The 16,975-nt window shown below is 36.0% G+C and overlaps 1 protein-coding gene across 1 annotated transcript in view; it reads left to right on the top strand.

Moving 5' to 3' along the window:
- Positions 1–16,975, top strand: part of ROBO2 (roundabout guidance receptor 2) — a 442,630-nt gene that overhangs the window by 385,278 nt on the left and 40,377 nt on the right. Inside the window, exons 12-15 of the mRNA XM_086631322.1 lie at positions 219–384; positions 2,062–2,228; positions 6,505–6,626; positions 13,584–13,815. Coding sequence (XP_086487448.1) covers positions 219–384; positions 2,062–2,228; positions 6,505–6,626; positions 13,584–13,815 — 687 coding nt within the window. The remainder of the gene's footprint in view (positions 1–218; positions 385–2,061; positions 2,229–6,504; positions 6,627–13,583; positions 13,816–16,975) is intronic.

Here is a 16,975-nt window from a genome sequence, read left to right as displayed (position 1 = left end):
GTGGGTTTTTTCTTTCAGTATATGCCTAAAGAATGATAACTCTTCATCCAAAAATATATGTGGTAATGCGATTGTTGTCTTAGTTCTTTACAGATTAAGAATATTGGGTTTGCTGATTTTGCAGATGTTCGGCATGTTTTTTCCTTTTAATCTTCTGTTTTGATCAAATTTATACAACCAAGGATAAAAAAAAATTGTTTTGTATTTGCCCCTCACAGAATCTGGTGGAGCAACAGTCAGTAAAAATTATGATATAAATGACCTCCCTGGACCACCATCCAAACCTCAGGTCACTGATGTTACTAAGAACAGTGTCACCCTGTCCTGGCAACCAGGGACCCCTGGCAGCCTACCAGCTAGTGCATATATCATTGAGGCTTTTAGGTATGTGAATTATTCCACTTTTAATCTCCTTCCTTTCTGATTTTGCTTAAACCCTGGTACCAGCTGTTCTTCTGGTATTGTGATGTTCTTTTGGACTTTAAATGTATCATTAGAAGTTCATTAAAAGACTCAACTCCTATAGCAAGTATTGATTCTTATTTTTTAAAAATTTATCACTTTTTCAAAGTAATTAATTAAAGGCGCATCTAACTATTTCTTCAGATCAACAGGAATATAACAGGACAATGCAGTCATCATTTGTTACTTTTCCCTTAGCATTGATGGTTAGTGAGAGCCTCCTGTGGGAATATGCTGCAAGTCAAATCGTTTGAGCCAGTGTTATCTTGACTATCATAGTACAAATAAACTGAAAATAAATGAATAATCCTGAAGCCTCTCTGCATACTTTAATTCCTGGTTTTGTTAAAGCAGTACCTGTTAAAGAGTCAAAGCACTTTAAATTTATATTTTTTAATGTTTCAGATAGATTAAAGTTTTTAACTGAAAAGGTTAGTGTTGATAATTTAGGATTTCATCCTCCAGCTTGAGGCTGAAGAGAATCCAGCTGCTCTCTTTCACAGAGCAACAATTAACACAAAAGAACTCATGGGCTCCAGTTCAGCAAGTTTGTTTAAGCACGGGCCATACCTCTGACACATATCAGTAATACACGTTTCAGCTTAAATGTGCACATTCTTAAATCTTTTCCTTAATCAGGATGTTCAATAAATGAAAAATAGTTTAGTTGATCTTTTAATTAAAATTTATGCAAGAATTTGTCAAAATCGTATGCACGTAAATTTAAGAAGTTTTAGTGATAACGCTTCATCCTGCTATGTTAATATGCAAAGAACTTTACTGTATGTGCAGATTGTTGATATTGTTCTGGAACTCATCCTTTATGCATTACATGAATGAAACAATTGAAGCAACATGAAACTTGTGGCTTTCCATTTTCTTTTTGGTATACTTAATGAATTTTTTTATTAATGCTACACAACAAAGCACAATAAAATAAATTTTTCTCTTTAAACTTTTGTGATATTTCACCCTAGATAAGCTTTAATGGTATTCCATCGATAACTTGAACAAAAGCTAGGCATTTCATTAAAAGCTGTTTTAACAATTGCACTTGAAGTCTCTTTATACAGTGGATTGTAATCGAATTATAATAATGTCCAAGGGAAAATGTGACAGAAAAAATATTCATATGCGTTCTTTCATTTACAAGCAAGTTTTCAGAGGGTTTTTTGTAACTTTGAGTACGAATTTAGTTCAAGAAGAATACTTTTCTTCCAATGACAATTTATTGACATAATTTACTTAGGAAAATTATTCTTTTAACAGGATTTTCTTTTCTAAGGCTTATGTTCAAGAGTGGCCTATTTATCATTCAAATTTACTTTGCAGCTTTCCACACTTTCCTTTTGCAGATATTTATTTTAGAGAGATAGCAAAAGCTTTTGCTTCTGTTAAAAGGAGAAATACTTTTGACAACTATGTTATTTTTATTTTTTTATCCCATCTTGATGAGTTAACTGAAACAAATATTTTTATTTTTACCCTGCTTTTACTACTTCTTCCTGTATTTAGACTTGATATACAGTTACGAAAACAGGTCCTTTTACTTCTTTAACTTGCATTAGTCTACAATCTTCAACCCTTTTCTCATTGCAGTCAATCTGTGAGCAATAGTTGGCAAACGGTAGCTAACCACGTGAAGACCACTCTCTACACTGTGAGAGGACTGCGCCCCAATACAATCTACCTGTTTATGGTGAGAGCTATCAATTCACAAGGTCTGAGTGATCCCAGCCCTATGTCAGATCCTGTCCGAACACAAGGTAATAGTAATTATTAAGGTTTACATGCTTGAGCTAAAATAGAAAGAAGGAACTGAGAATTGACAAGTAGGTCAGTCTGGCCATTTGGCTTTAGCACTCTGACTAAAGGAATCATGAATTCAGCTTAACCAATAAAGATAAAAAATAGTCCAGTGTTTGCTGTATCAATCTGGAGTTTAGGAGAGAGGGGGTAGCTCTTTAATCCTTTGAACATTGTTGACCTTTTGGTTTGCAGTTCGTTTAGACTTGGTGTGCTTCTTGATGCCTGGTTTCTATTGAAAATAATGTGAATTACTCAAGCTTTTCTGAAAAGTGCTCTGAATACCATGCTGTCCTCAGTATCTTTTCTATGTCCTTACTTCTTCTCCATTATTATAATAAGGATATACTGTAATAACAAGTGCTTATGACAGACAGACACCGTATTTAGCATCAGTTTTAATCAGAAGAATTGCACAAAGTACCTGTAGTATATTGATTAATTTAGCCCAACATTTAGGCAGAGATTTCATGTAAATTATGGCATCTACACACTAAGAATATTTTCAGAAAATCCTAAAATGGTTTGAGTCGGAAGGGACCTTAAGGATCATCTAGTTCCAAATCCCCTGCCATGGGCAGGGATACCTTCCACTAGACCAGGTTGCTCAAAGCCCCATCCAGCCTGGCCTTGAATGCTTATATTTTGAAGTTATTCTGAGAAAAATATAGGTCTTCTATTTATATACCTAGATTTCTGAATTCTTTGTATTAATTCACTGCATAAACCAAGAGGGAAGGCTGAAGTGAAATCACTAATTTATAGGGTGGTGTTATAATTGATAACTGTGATCCTCCAATGCTATTGAATTCTGTTCACATTACATCAAGCTCTAACAGTGTATAACTGCCACAAAAAAATTTCTCTTCACGGCATGGATTTTCTTTATTGCATAACCATGATATCTAGCCTCTCTCATCCTGGTCTGTTCCTGAATAAATCTGTCCTTAGTAATTATCCCCTCGAAAGGGTAATCATTGCTGTAAAAGGAGAAAAAGGAGAAACAGAGCTGCTTTCTGAAAAGCTGAAGGAGTGAGTTGGGTAGGGATTTCATGGCTTGACTATCCATGGAGTATCACAAGTTTTCTTCTCTTTCTTACTCTCCTATTATTGTGGAGTGACTCAGGCTTTTCATTGCACCAGCCTTTTAGTCTGCATAACTTATCACCTAGCTAAAAAAACAACTTTGTTTGGCATTGGAGTGTCAAGTATAGACTTTTTATCTGACATCCTGACAAGCAATTTGATTTCAGTAAAAACATGTCTTTTAATTAGCTATGGCATGTGTTGCAGCTTCCATTTCCAGAAGCTGTTTAGCAGTCAAGAACAGTGAGACATGTACAGGATTTATAGCTTCTTTGCAAGCCTGCAGTTTAATAGAATTAAATCATAAAATCAATTGAAAATTAACATAATGTTTTGATGTGATTTCTAATTATGCCTGAATTCAATTCAGGCTCACAGAAGAAGCTGACACACAGTAGAGAGCCTATTCACAGCGGCCATGGACGAATAAAAAAGCATCTATAATGGTACTATATAATATTAATTTGCAACAAGTGTCTGTGGTAGCTTTAATAGCTGAGCATTTGATTTCCTGGTATTAAGTACAGCAAATACAAATAATGGAATTTTATGCATGTTTTCACCAGTAGACTACAAGTAGACAATCAGAAGATTTAGCTTATATGACTTAGATAAAATAAGGACAGAGAAATCAGTAGTTACTCTAAGAAAGGAGCTGATTTCTTGTTTGGATTATTAACATATCAAACCATAAATTAAAAAAAAACATTTTAAAGAAACTATATAAAATCCTATCCCTGGAATTTAAACTACTAGCAACTAATAATAAGTTCACTGGAAGCTGTTAAAAGAGAGGTTAGAGAAGTTATATAACCAATTTAATTTTAGAGATCTCTTAATTTTGATCAGAATATAGCTTCTGGAGCCATTTTTGCTTGAGTCATGATTTTATTATTCTAGTATTTGACAATATCTTCATAGATAGATCAACTGCTTTTCCACCAGGAGTCTCCTAGTAACGGGAAAATGACATTAGAAGACATTACACTGTGAACATCACATCTGCATATTTTTCCAAGTGTATATACCAGAAAACGGAAATCCACATGTACATCTTGATACTCATTTCTTACCGTTATTAGCTCATGTAATTCTCTTACTTCTGGATGTATCTCCTATTCAAATGATGAAATGCAGTTCATACAAACACACTATGTAGAAATGTCTTTTCTCCTGAGAGAATATAGGTACTTTGTTGGTTGTATACCACAGGGTAAAAACCTAAAATGTAGCCATGGGTAGCTGTAGGTATTTTGTACCAAGGATTGTGACTTTTTATGGAAAGCAGCATAAATTATCCTGTAAACCAGTCCAAGTTGCTGTCCTACAGATTTGTTTTATTATATCTCTCTGTTTCTTGGTCACTTTGAGTAGGCATAATTTGCTATACGAGCTCCTTCACTGACGTCCATATTTGGATTATATTCCCTTTGGAGATCCACAGAACCATTTTCGTTTGAACATCATTAGAAGCCTGTGACAGTGTTGTTTACTGGTGCCTCAGAAACCATAACAATCCAGAATAAGGAATTTGAAATACTGATGATCAAAACGTACTTTCTTTCAAAATTTAGAGGCATGTGATTCAAACTCAGTTGTTATATTTAAATATTCCATTTTAAAGAGCACTATTATTTTTTCTTAATAATATTTAGAAGAAGAAAAGAAATCATATGCTTCACGCTCCCATATCTAAGACCATCAGACGGGAAAAAAAACTTTCACATATTCTCTTCACAAGGACATGATGTTGATCCAAAAAGAGGAAAAGTGTCTTTGGCTAGTGAATCCCATGGGAAAACCAAGCAGAATTTACAGATTACTAGACAGATAGGACCATAATGTACTGGGCCTTTTTGAATATAATCATTGCTTATGTTTCAAATTCCCTGTTCTGGTAAAATTACAAGTAAATTCCAGAAGAAATAATCAGTATGTGTATTTCTAACAGGCATTATGCAATCCATATAGACAGCTGACATAGTAAGGGCATCTCTAACTGTTGACCAGAACCGATGTTATAAGATCCTTGAAGGATCCATTGAAGGGATCTAGACTTCATTGGCTAAGTTGGAGGGAAGGGACGTGGTATAGTGATATATTTTATGTATATATATATAAAATATTATATATATTTTATATACAAATACATATATATAGCTAGGTGATAGCTGTAGCCCAGCGTTCTCCTTTTGGCGCAATGTAACAGAACATGATGATTTCCAGGAACTATCATTAAGCAGACACATTGTACATCTCCTCTATTTTCTGATACATATTTTGTATTTGCAGTTCCTATTTAGCAAAGGTAATACAGCTTCATTCAGTTTAATACAGTGGCGTAACCCAAATGTGGTCCCTAAGGACTTGGTACTAGGGCCACACGTAGTGCTGGAGATGGTGTCATTGTTTTCCATAGATGTATATTAAGTGATCAAATTTCTTCAGATTTTGACTAGAAGAAATAATTTCCCCACACACTTTGAAGGAATCTTTTATCTTCTAATGTTGAAGAGAAAATTTTTTGTGGTTGAGTGGTTTTGTTTGCTTTTTGTTATATCAGAATCAGTTTGGCTTCATAAATTAATTTTTTTCATGTTTGCACTGGATTTCATTATCTATATCTGTAAAGAGAAAATTTGCTTTGCAGAAGAAAACGCTGTTTTTAGTGTTTGGTTTCTTGTGCGCATGGTATATGGGGAGGGGAAGCTTAGTGAAAGTTTGGAAACATGCAATGACTTAATGTCATGTATGCTTCCTAAAAATAAAAAAAAAAATATTCATTTTCTTCGGTTATACTACCCAATTTGGTTCCAGACATCTGGGCAACATTATTATTATCTGAGTATTTTGGAACTAGTGAATGTTGCGTCTCTCATCACTCAGCAGATCTGAGGCAACTTTGCCATCGAGTCTGAATACTCATTTAAACGTCTTTATATTTCATTATTTCCTAAAGATGAATGGTTTGTTTACATTGCTTGATATGCTTTGGAGTTCATATTTAAACCTTCGTACTGTATTGTTTTAAACCCAGTACTATAAAGGGTGTTTAAATCGGGTTGTTAAGCTATTCAGTAATTCCTATTGATGCCATATATAGCTCTTCTCATTAAAATCATGCTTTCCTGTGTGTGCCTGGCCTGACAGATATCAGCCCACCAGCACAAGGTGTGGATCACAGGCAAGTCCAGAAAGAACTGGGAGACGTCATTGTACGGCTGCATAATCCTGTTGTGCTGACACCCACGACGGTTCAAGTCACCTGGACAGTAAGGCTTCTGTTATTATTGCCTTAACAGTACTTTAATCTTGCCGATTTATCCCTGCAGTTTTTTGCTACCTTGAAAAGCTCCAGTCTTGACCCCAATGTGAGTGCTCTGATAAAGTAGCATTATATAGGCATATATATGGTAATGAAATGGTCTTTTTATTTTCTGTTTCAAGTCAAGCAGGTTTAAAATCTTCAGTATTCAGCTCAAAGTGAGCTAGCTGTCTGGCTAGAAAAATATTATAAAAATGAATATGCTTAACACCATAATCTGAAGGATAATTGATCTGTGGACTCATTACTGTGCATGTCAAAAAATAATCAAAGTTAAATACCGGTATGAAATTTCTGTATGAAAAAGCACTTTCCACTTCAAGGCATAGGGACCTCTGACAATACCCTATTATTTGGTGAGCCTAAAATGCAAAAATAGCTTTCCTATATGGCACTTGTAGTGAAGCGAGAAGCACATCGTGCTGATGCCTGATCCGCTGTGTAGCATCTGGTTTTCTAGCATAAACCTTACCTGCAGTCAGTGCATATCCTTTCATTATAGAAGACCAGGATCTTTTTGGCAGTACTTAACATTTCTATTTGAGGGGTCAAACAACTAGGTAGAATTTCTAATGTAGTGTTTGGCTTTCAAAATTCTCTTGTTTCCCTTCCTGAGACTTGTAGGAAAGGATTTGTAACTGTAGAAGGAGAGAATTCCTAGGGTGCTGCACACCAGAAAAGAATGCTTTACTCTTGGGGCATCTTCACGAGTGGAAGAGTGGGAGAAAGAGTACTGCACTGCACGCCACTTGAGCAGTTGTATTATATAGGATGAATTCTGCTAAAGGGATATTCACCATACTCAGGGTTTTCCTTCTACACGTAATATTGCTGAGGTTAATGTGTACAGGGGATTATATAACAGGAGATAAGAAGTGTGGCAATGGATTGTGCATTATAAGGATTACTGTTGGTTTTGTACAACTCAGCCATATTTAGAAGGGTTTATGCACCATCCTTGTTCTGACAGATTTCAATGGCCAGGAGACAGATTAGAATGAATACAGAAACACACAAATTTGTCTGTTTTGGAAGATAATTTAGAAAACATGTCATTGCATTTTGCCATTGGTGATGTCAACACGCAGCTGGTCTTTCTGAAAATGCTGTCTGTTTCAGCTACACAACTCCAGGACAGGCTGATTAACCATTGTAGCAAACCCTTTCACCCAAGCAGATGCATCAGTAGTTCAGAAACCTTGGATGTTAGCAGCCAGTAGTTGTAAACCTGGATCACATCCTTGTGGTGCTCCTTCAAGTCCTCTCTTGGGCATGACAGCTGTCAGAAATAGAGTTCCATAGGCTTGCCCTTGCCTTAGCATATACTACAAAAGGAAGCCCCAATATAAACAGAATTCAGTTTCATGCAATGTAACCAATGTCATGATATTATAATGAAACATGTATAGGTATGTATTTATGTGTATTTATATATATATATATATGGGTGCGTGTATATCTATCTAGCTATCTAAATGAATCTGTTGATGTCCCTGCTGAACAAGTAATGAATGAAGAAAATATGGTAAGGTAAAGCAAAATTGTTAGGGATGCAATAGATAGCAGTTTATTGGGAAGATCCCTCAAAGCAGTGACCCTATACCACCTGACAAGCATATAGGCCTCTGTGGAGACATTTCGGAATTGCCTGAGGGAAGAAATACACAAAAAAAATCTCTGGAACAGCTAATTAGAAACTTTCCAGCAACTAGAACAAACCCAATTAATTAACCATAGTCTCTAGGAAAAAAGCCACTCTATCCAGAGAATAAAGTCCACACTATTAATATAAAATGGTTAGACAGTGTAGCTGTCATACAAAAGGACAAAAGTGCCATGAGAGTCACGAGACTCTTTTTGTTGGCTTTCTGCAATTCAAAGAGTGAAGGCCAAGGAACGTCCTTGATTAGTGAGTTTCCGCATCCTGACTTCCAGCAAATTAACACCAATTTTTTTCTTCTTTCTGAGATTGTTTTGATTTTACTTTCTTTTTTTTTCAAATTTGAGTTCAAAATTTCAGAAATAGTTGTCTGCTACTGTGTTGCAATTTTAAAATATACGCATACATATACACGCATATTTTGTCTGTTTTAAAAGAAGGTCAGACTTACAAAGCCAATGTTAAAAAAAAGAGGAATGTCAGAAGTTAAGTTTTCACCATCACTTAAATTTATTCTTCTTGCGCCTAAGTGTTAAAGTGTACCTGTAATTATCTGGTCACATACAGGATCTCTTCTTCATGGAACTATGCAACATTTCTTTTTATCTTCTTTATTCGCTGTCTGGTTCCAGGTCTTATTAAATTCATACCATTGAAACCTTGCATTGAATAAAAAATTATTAGTTTGTCTCACATGCTTGTTTATCTGTCATGCTCTTAACTGTTTGGGTATTTCACCAATAATACTGAATTTAACATCACAATGGTAAAAATATGTCATTATCCTAACTTTACACAAAGAGAGGTGAGGTGCAGAGATATTTATTGCTTATGAGAATTACGGATTCAGATACGCCTACTGTTACCAAATGACTAGTTTTAAACCTTGATCTTGATTTATTTTTACTTTTATCAAAACATTTTGCATTGCAAGAGCATATGATGTACTCCAAGCACTTTTTTAGCTGACTTCAAATATAGTTTGGCACTTCTAGCCTCACTGGGCTTTAAACTGAGAGTTTCATTAGTGGCCAAATGTGAAAAGTTTCCTCGTGTTACAAAGGAGCCCTGTGGCACAAGCAGTAATAAAAATCAGTTCTTCAATATGGCAAAATAATTGTTGCTTTGAAATCCTGACTGCCTTCTGGGAGGCTACCAGGCAGAAGTATAATTTATTTACTTCTTTCTTTTAATTTGACATTAATTTTAGATGAACGTACTTCACTGGAGGGTTCAAGAGTCAAGTCTTTTAGACAGCCTTCTAGTATATCGTCACCTTTTGTCTTGTTACTGCAGGACAGATAAATGGTAGTGCTGTTTGAATTTCCAGAGATTACTGCAAACCTGTACTAGTGAGTTCAGCACAGAGAGCAAGGTATTCTACCCAGATGGAGAATTGCTGTGGGTATCGATGTGGGAGCAGAGTATTTCTTAGGACACTTGAGGGTAGACATTTACATACTGCAGAGCATCTTGCAAAATATCTTTAGGGTTCACGTTAGCAGGTTTGCCTGAAAGGAGCTTATATTTGCAGCATAAACTGCATTATGAATCTCTTGCCATCTTTTTAACAACCTAATAGCCTAACTGAATGACCTAATTGCCACCAAACCTGTCTCGTGTTCAGCTGCAGTATGTGCAGATTTGAACACGCAGGGAAAACGAGATTCCTGTTCTGCAGAAATGGAGAGCTGTCGTCAGTTTTGCAGTTACCTCCTGCTCTACGTATTCCTCGTAAAGAGGGTGAGAAAGAGCGTGCAGGACCAATTATGCTTGTAGGTCGCCTTAAAGCATTAGGTCAGTGCAGAGCAGAACCTACCCAGTAATTGCTCTCTTCTGTCTTTTAAAGGAGCAGCTGCATTTTCTGCCATCAGTCTTTTGAGGGAGAAAGTGTATCTTTGAATCAACAACTGTTGATCAACAACTCTTCTGAGTGGATCTTACTGCTGCATGTACAAATTCAAGAGTAGTTAAGGGTGTCACAGAAGACTAGAAATATTTTCTGATCTCAGTATTTACTACAGAGTTCCTGTAATCTCTGTAATCATAGAATCATAGAACGGTTTGGGCTGGAAGGGACCTCAAAGATCATCTAGTTCCACCCCCCTGCCATGGGCAGGGAAACCCTCCACTACACCGGGTTGCCCAAAGCCTCATCCAACCTGGCCTTGAACACCTCCAGGGATGGAGCATCTACAACTTCTCTATGCAACCTTTTCCACTGCCTCACCACCCTCTGAGTGAAAAATTTCGTCCTTATATCTAATCTAAATCTGCCCTTTTTCAGTTTAAAGCCATTGCCCCTTGTCCTGTCACCACATGCCCTTGTAAAGAGTCCCTCTCCAGCTTTCCTGTAGGCCCCCTTTAGATATTGGAAAGCTGCTAGAAGATCACCCCAGAGCTAAGTATTTTGTATGAGGAACTGGCAACCATTTACCAAAAAAAAAAAAAAAAAAAGAGAGAGAGAAAGGAGGATACCTAGGAATGAACCCATTCTTTCATCAACTCAGTGTGCCTATTTCTGCAGCTCTCCCTGTGTGTGATCGTGTACCAAACTTACAGTCGTTTCATGCTTAGCACAGCTGAGTGCAGTTCTTTTAGTTGTAAGCATATTTTCAGTGGCCTGCTGTTGGTGTGACGCATAATTACCACGTAACAAACAGAGGAAACAATGAAGTCACAGACTTTGTGTTATATGTAAGACTGTGTGTCCATGTATATATAGACGTATACACATATGTATGTATATGTGTGGGGTTGCATATGCAAAGTATACTTGTCCTATACCTCACAAATATCTCTGGTTAATCCATGTAATTATCCAAGAGTAATTTCTTACTAATCAAAAAACTCTAAACAAACCAATAAAATCACCTTTCTCAATAAGTAAAGTGAGGTCTGAGTAGCTTCCCAACATTTTGACCGTATGAAACACCCTCTTCATTCAGACTAGTGGACATGAGAGATAGCTTTGTATCCTCTCCTTGATACTGAATGCAACTGAATGTTTATGGAAAACATTAAAAATGCATAGTATTTTCTTTCATAAGTACCATCCCAGACCCTGTACGATGGAATTGCTGTCAATAATCTGAAGTTCGGGCAGATCCCTCAGCTCTGTTGTAATCAAATTTCTAATCGATAGCTCTGTGAAACTTGTGTGAGCCTCAAATCAAGCTAGTTTATAGCACCTATATACACGACAACTTCGTTGCACTATTGTGTTCTGCTCTCCTTTTCCTTGTATTTTTTAGTCTTTTAGGTTAGGAACTTAGAAGTCTAGGTGGAAAAGAGGTGTATGAATAATTAGTACATTACCTACATGTAAGTAGATACAAAAGTGTGATGGACTCAAAATTAGTATACTATACGCATACCGTAGGGGTCCAGTTCTTCTCAGTGTTTTGGTGGACGCATTTGTGTGTGTACCACTCTGTACAAAACAGTTTCCACACCTTTTTGTAGCAACACACCATTACTGTTCAGCCTAGTCAATTCTGAATTTTCAGATGTTCTCTGCCAGGCAGCAGTCAGTAGAGCTTGAAAGCACAGCAAAGACAAAATGGAAAGTTCTAATAAAGTTATGCCGTTCTTTCAGCATAGCTTCTAACTCAGAAGTTAGGCAGGAATCAAACTCAGTGTTTGATTATTAAACATCATAGCCTTATATTGTAATTTAGGTTGAGAATCTGTATTACAAAGTTCATGAAAGCATTATTCTTGCTGAATTTTGTAGTAAACATGAGGTTCATAAAGTCTTTATGTCCGTAAAACATTTAGTTAATGAAAGTCAAACATGGATAAAAACAATTTACTCTGATTTACAGACTCCCTTCATCTGGAAACAGCTGCTTAATGTTCTTCTTAAAAACACAGCTTGATTCTTTCGGTATTAACAAGCTATTATTGTGAGTTATATCCCTCTTTCAGTGCATAAATTCACTTAAAGTGAATGTAGAGAAGTTTAGAAAATGCAAGCTTAATGTTGTTGTAACATATGTTGCAAGGTTTTTAACAGTGACAGTTTTGATGAAAGACATTTCTGCTTTGCTCTTATAAATAAAAGCTTTCTTCTTGCTTGCCCTGCTTTTTAATGTCTAAGAAACTGTGTCCCCTCTGAATGCCTCAATAAACTTTAAAAAGATTATAGAAGTGTAGACCCTGGGTTGTGTTTTCAGCCTTAATTCATTTATTCTTAAGAGAAGTCAAACAAATGTAGCTCTAATTCCGAAATATCTTTGAGCTAGCAAATTGTCAAGAACAGAAAAATCCTACTTGTTGAATCTTAGTTATATCCCAGAGATTTACCAAACAGCTAGTTCTGTAGTCTTGTTATTTGTGCTGCACTTTCTTTGGCTCTTTATTTGATGGCTACAGAAGCAGCTGGGTTTGGTTTGGTTTTATCCATCAAATTGTTTTGACTGTTTTTTCAGGCAAAATTAATGCAAACATCATAATAGGTTTAAACATTGTTTTGTGCCTTTTTTTTTTTCAAATAAAAATCTTGTTTACAGCTATGATAGGTTATAATTGTTAAACTTCTATGCATGGTCCAATCTTGAACTGTACTTGTCTAGCAACATATAAAATATAAACCAAAACCAACATTCCATCTCCATCTGATGGCATGAGAGCATCACAACCCCAGGATGCAAAGAGGTTGCTTAAACTGTGAAGGCAAGAAACAGCACATGTCCTTGGAAGTTGTTTTCTCTGCATCTGTCTCATGTTTATTTTACTTTCCTGTGCATCTTATGAAAAGATGAGCTGTGAGCCAAGTAATGGGTTAGCTGAAAGCATGTAGGGTATCTTCAAAGACTTGTCCTTTTCTGAAAAGGATTTGTTTTTCTTTTCTTCTCATATTTCAGCACATCAGTAGCCAAGATGTGCTTAATCAGTTTACATGCAGTAAGCATTATGCCAAAGTTCTCTGTTCATGATTTGTTGCAGGAGTGGGGCCTTGTTTTATGATTTAAGGTGGTATTTGTCATGATATACAGAGCTGGAGAAAGTAAAAGAGAAAGAAATGTTCTATAACAAGTAATGTGAGAAAAACGTTCTTTATATGCAATTAATCAACAGTGACTTACAAGAAGGCAGTTCGATTTTTAAATTCAGCATCTTAAACAACTGCTAATTTTCTCTTTTTCATGAAGACAAAAGTATTCTAGGTAAATGTTTTGTTTTCTTTTTATATAGTTTTGTTACTTTAAAATGTTTATTGATGTGTTATTTAATTTCTAGGTTGACCGCCAATCGCAGTTTATTCAGGGCTACCGAGTAATGTATCGCCAAACATCTGGCCTACCTTCTCCAGCTGTATGGCAGAATTTGGAGGTCAAAGTCCCAACTGAGCGCAGTGCTGTCCTCGTCAGCTTGAAAAAGGGGGTCACTTACGAAATCAAAGTTCGCCCTTATTTCAATGAATTCCAAGGAATGGACAGTGAATCAAAGTCTGCTCGTACCACAGAGGAAGGTTAGTAAAATGGTCAGAAAAAGAAAAAGCTTCTATACCAAGCACTGAAGGTGAAATCAAGAGTGACCATTTTGGTTATTGTGTGTATGCGTAGGTTCAGCTCTATTTCTTCCACACAATTTCTGTTTGTTAGATATAGGGTTGGTATTAGAATTCGATATAGTATTCAGGTTTGTGCTGTAAGTATTCCATGAGAAAGCACTGGGCCAGTCCTATATTCTTCTGGCTGATACGTCCTTCTAATGTACAGGTGCCTTTGGGTCTTTCAAAAAATGTGCAATGTAGCTGTTCTTTTATAACCAGTAGAAACCAGTCTTCTAGCTGCCGTAGAAGACCTTGTTCTGCACTTCGAAAATAAAACTAATAAATGAAACCTTTTACAAATGAACGTTTGATGTTAAGCACGTTTTCTGAATGGGTAATAATGTAAATGAACAGTTTGGTTGGGAGATGGAGACTAGTGAAGGATAGGTATTTAACTAGTCTGAAGGAACTCCAGTCTCCAGGGCATGCCACTTTATTGTTTCTGTTAGCACACCGTCTGTGAAACTGCTCTATTTAGTCCTTTGGAAGATTTCCTTAAATACTTTCCAAGCCTCTGTAAAACATGCAGGATGCAGACATAGTAAGCAGTTTACACTACTGAAATGCACAAGCATTTATATCTGTAGCATGTAGCAAGGTATATATTTTTGCTAAAACATAGGCACTCCAAGACTGCTTTTTTATTGAAAAGCAAAGGGAGTGAGGTGAGATAAAAGTAGTTTTTCTCTTTTTTTAGAAATTTACAGATAGAAACCTATCTTTCTACCTATCTAATGCAACCTTTGCCTGGAATATCTCTTCTGTAATATTAGAGGGATGATCATAACAATGAGGGTTCGTTTTCCCTCTATTTCATTGACTTTTTTCAAAACAAGGGAAAGAAACACTAGTGAAGTTTCTAAATGCTGATATGGGTTTTGAGTACACTCTTTCCTTCCTATTGCAGAAGCATCTTAATAATTTACAGTAATGTCCTGTGGTTTAATTTAGTGCTGATTGCCAAGTACTTTTTAGTTCTAGAATGAACTTGCTTATTACTCACTTTTCTCTTTGATTCGTTATGATTATTGTCCGACAAGTAAGGAATCCTGAGGATAACTTGGTTGCCATTCGTACTTTATAGATGAGGAAATTCACTGTCCTGCAACATGTAGAAGAGGGTGTAGGAAGGCATTGTTCAAGTCTCATTTAGAATTTGGGACTTTATGGTTCCCATTTCTTTGTTCAGACTATAAAGCCTAAATGAGTCGGCAAAGAATATCTTTGCAGCAGTCTGAACAAAGCTGTTTTTTTAACAAAAAATAAAATTGAAAAAAAGCTTTCTAGAGGTGAAATTGCTTTTCTAGAGTTAAAATGCAGGATTTTGTCCCCTCACCAACAGATTTTCTTCTTGTCCGATTTCAACTGATTTTTATTGTTTATTTAGTTCATCTAACTCTCTCTTGCTAAAGGTAAATTAAGAACTACTGAAAAAGAGAGAAGATTTTGTACCTCCTGTCTATTTCTACAACATACTTGAGGAAAGGCATTTTCTTTTATAAACCTCAGCTCCCAGCAGAACCTGTCAAGTAATTTCCTACTTTAAAGGCCACTTTGTTCATGTGGAATAACTTTCCACGTAGTGAAGGTTTAAAAAACTTTTCTTGCCTACAGATATGTATAACTCACAGCCTCAGATCTGCTTTGTAGATTAATACAACCTTCAAGGAGTCTGTTTACAAGTATCTCTCTCAAAAAAACATCAGCCTGTTACACGTAGTATTATCACCAGACAAATGTCAGCCCCTGTAAATAATTCTTCCTCTTGCTTGGGTGATAAAAATAAGTACTTCCATGAGAAAATCAAGACATTCAGTAGATGCAGTTCTACAGATATTCCTTTAATTCCTCAGATTATCTTTGTAATTATATTAGTGTTCATATTTTTCAGAAATAACATTGACTAAATATTTAATGACAGTGGTTTGCTTTTCATCCGATGAAGAAAGGTGGCAATCTGTTTAAAGGTATCCCACTTACTGTGTCGCCTGTGATTCCATTTCAAAAATGAGCTTTTTTAGAGTTGACTTTTAAAAAATGTCAGCTGTGCTATTTTTAGAAAATAATTTGGAAGAGGGATACGCGCCTTGGAAGATTTTTGCGACATCAAAACAAATAGCCTTGGTAAAGGCAAAATACGACCAAAAGGTAGTGGCAGCTTTCTGCTGGACTGAATTTTACGTGCAATGTTACCTCTGAGGCCTACCTCCAAAAATCAATTTTGCTGCAGTTAGACTTTTCCTCTAGATCAGACATTTGTCACAGTTCAGTATCCATCCATCTCCTGCCTCTTTGGCCTTGTGAAGGTAACAAATGGAATTCTGTTTGGCTGCGTCTGGAAAAGATGAGCAGCGATTTGGGTTCTTTCATATCTGTAAGAAGAAGCTGAGCACTGGAATAATTGACCTGTCAAGAAGCAGGCAAGGTGTTCTCCACAAGCCAGCAGCAAGGGAAATGAGAAAACGGTTTTAAAAATGTTATTTTTCAATGTGGTCTATTTAATAACTGCAGCAGTGTCAGACGAGTGGCTTAATTTATATCATGGTGCCAGCTTACAGAATGATATTATCAGAGAAAGGAAGCAGAACTATTATATACATATATGTGTTTACACAGACGAAAAGGAGCTAAAAAAATATTTTATTTTATAATTTTCACTATTTCTTTCATACTTGCTCTAAAGATACATGGTTTTGGGTTTTTTTCAATTACATGCACTGTTTTAAATCTGGTTTGGAATAACTTTGTGGAGTAGTATTGGTTCTGCATATTGTTTGTCACCACAAAAATATGACAGTCGGTAATGGAAGTCTCCTTAGTTTTTATTAGCTGCTGTCTGTCAATACCTTCTTGCCTTAGTGCAGCTCTTAAAATGATATTTTCAGCTGCATTCATCAGCTGCAACTTTAATTTTGCTTCAAACTTACCATATCTCCTCCAAAAAAAAAAAAAGACACACACTGGTAGAATATTAACTGGAATATTCATGCAGTTTAAATGCAAAGACAAATGAATACACTATGTTTTTCTTTAAATGTTAGAGTACTGTATTAATTTTACATTTCTTTAGCATTTA

The sequence above is a fragment of the Tauraco erythrolophus genome, chromosome 1 (genome assembly GCF_009769465.1).
Source record: "Tauraco erythrolophus isolate bTauEry1 chromosome 1, bTauEry1.pri, whole genome shotgun sequence".
In the NCBI taxonomy this organism is placed as follows: Eukaryota; Metazoa; Chordata; class Aves; order Musophagiformes; family Musophagidae; genus Tauraco; species Tauraco erythrolophus.
The sequence above is the reverse complement of the archived record's forward strand: the minus strand, read 5'-3'. Positions and strand labels throughout refer to the sequence as shown.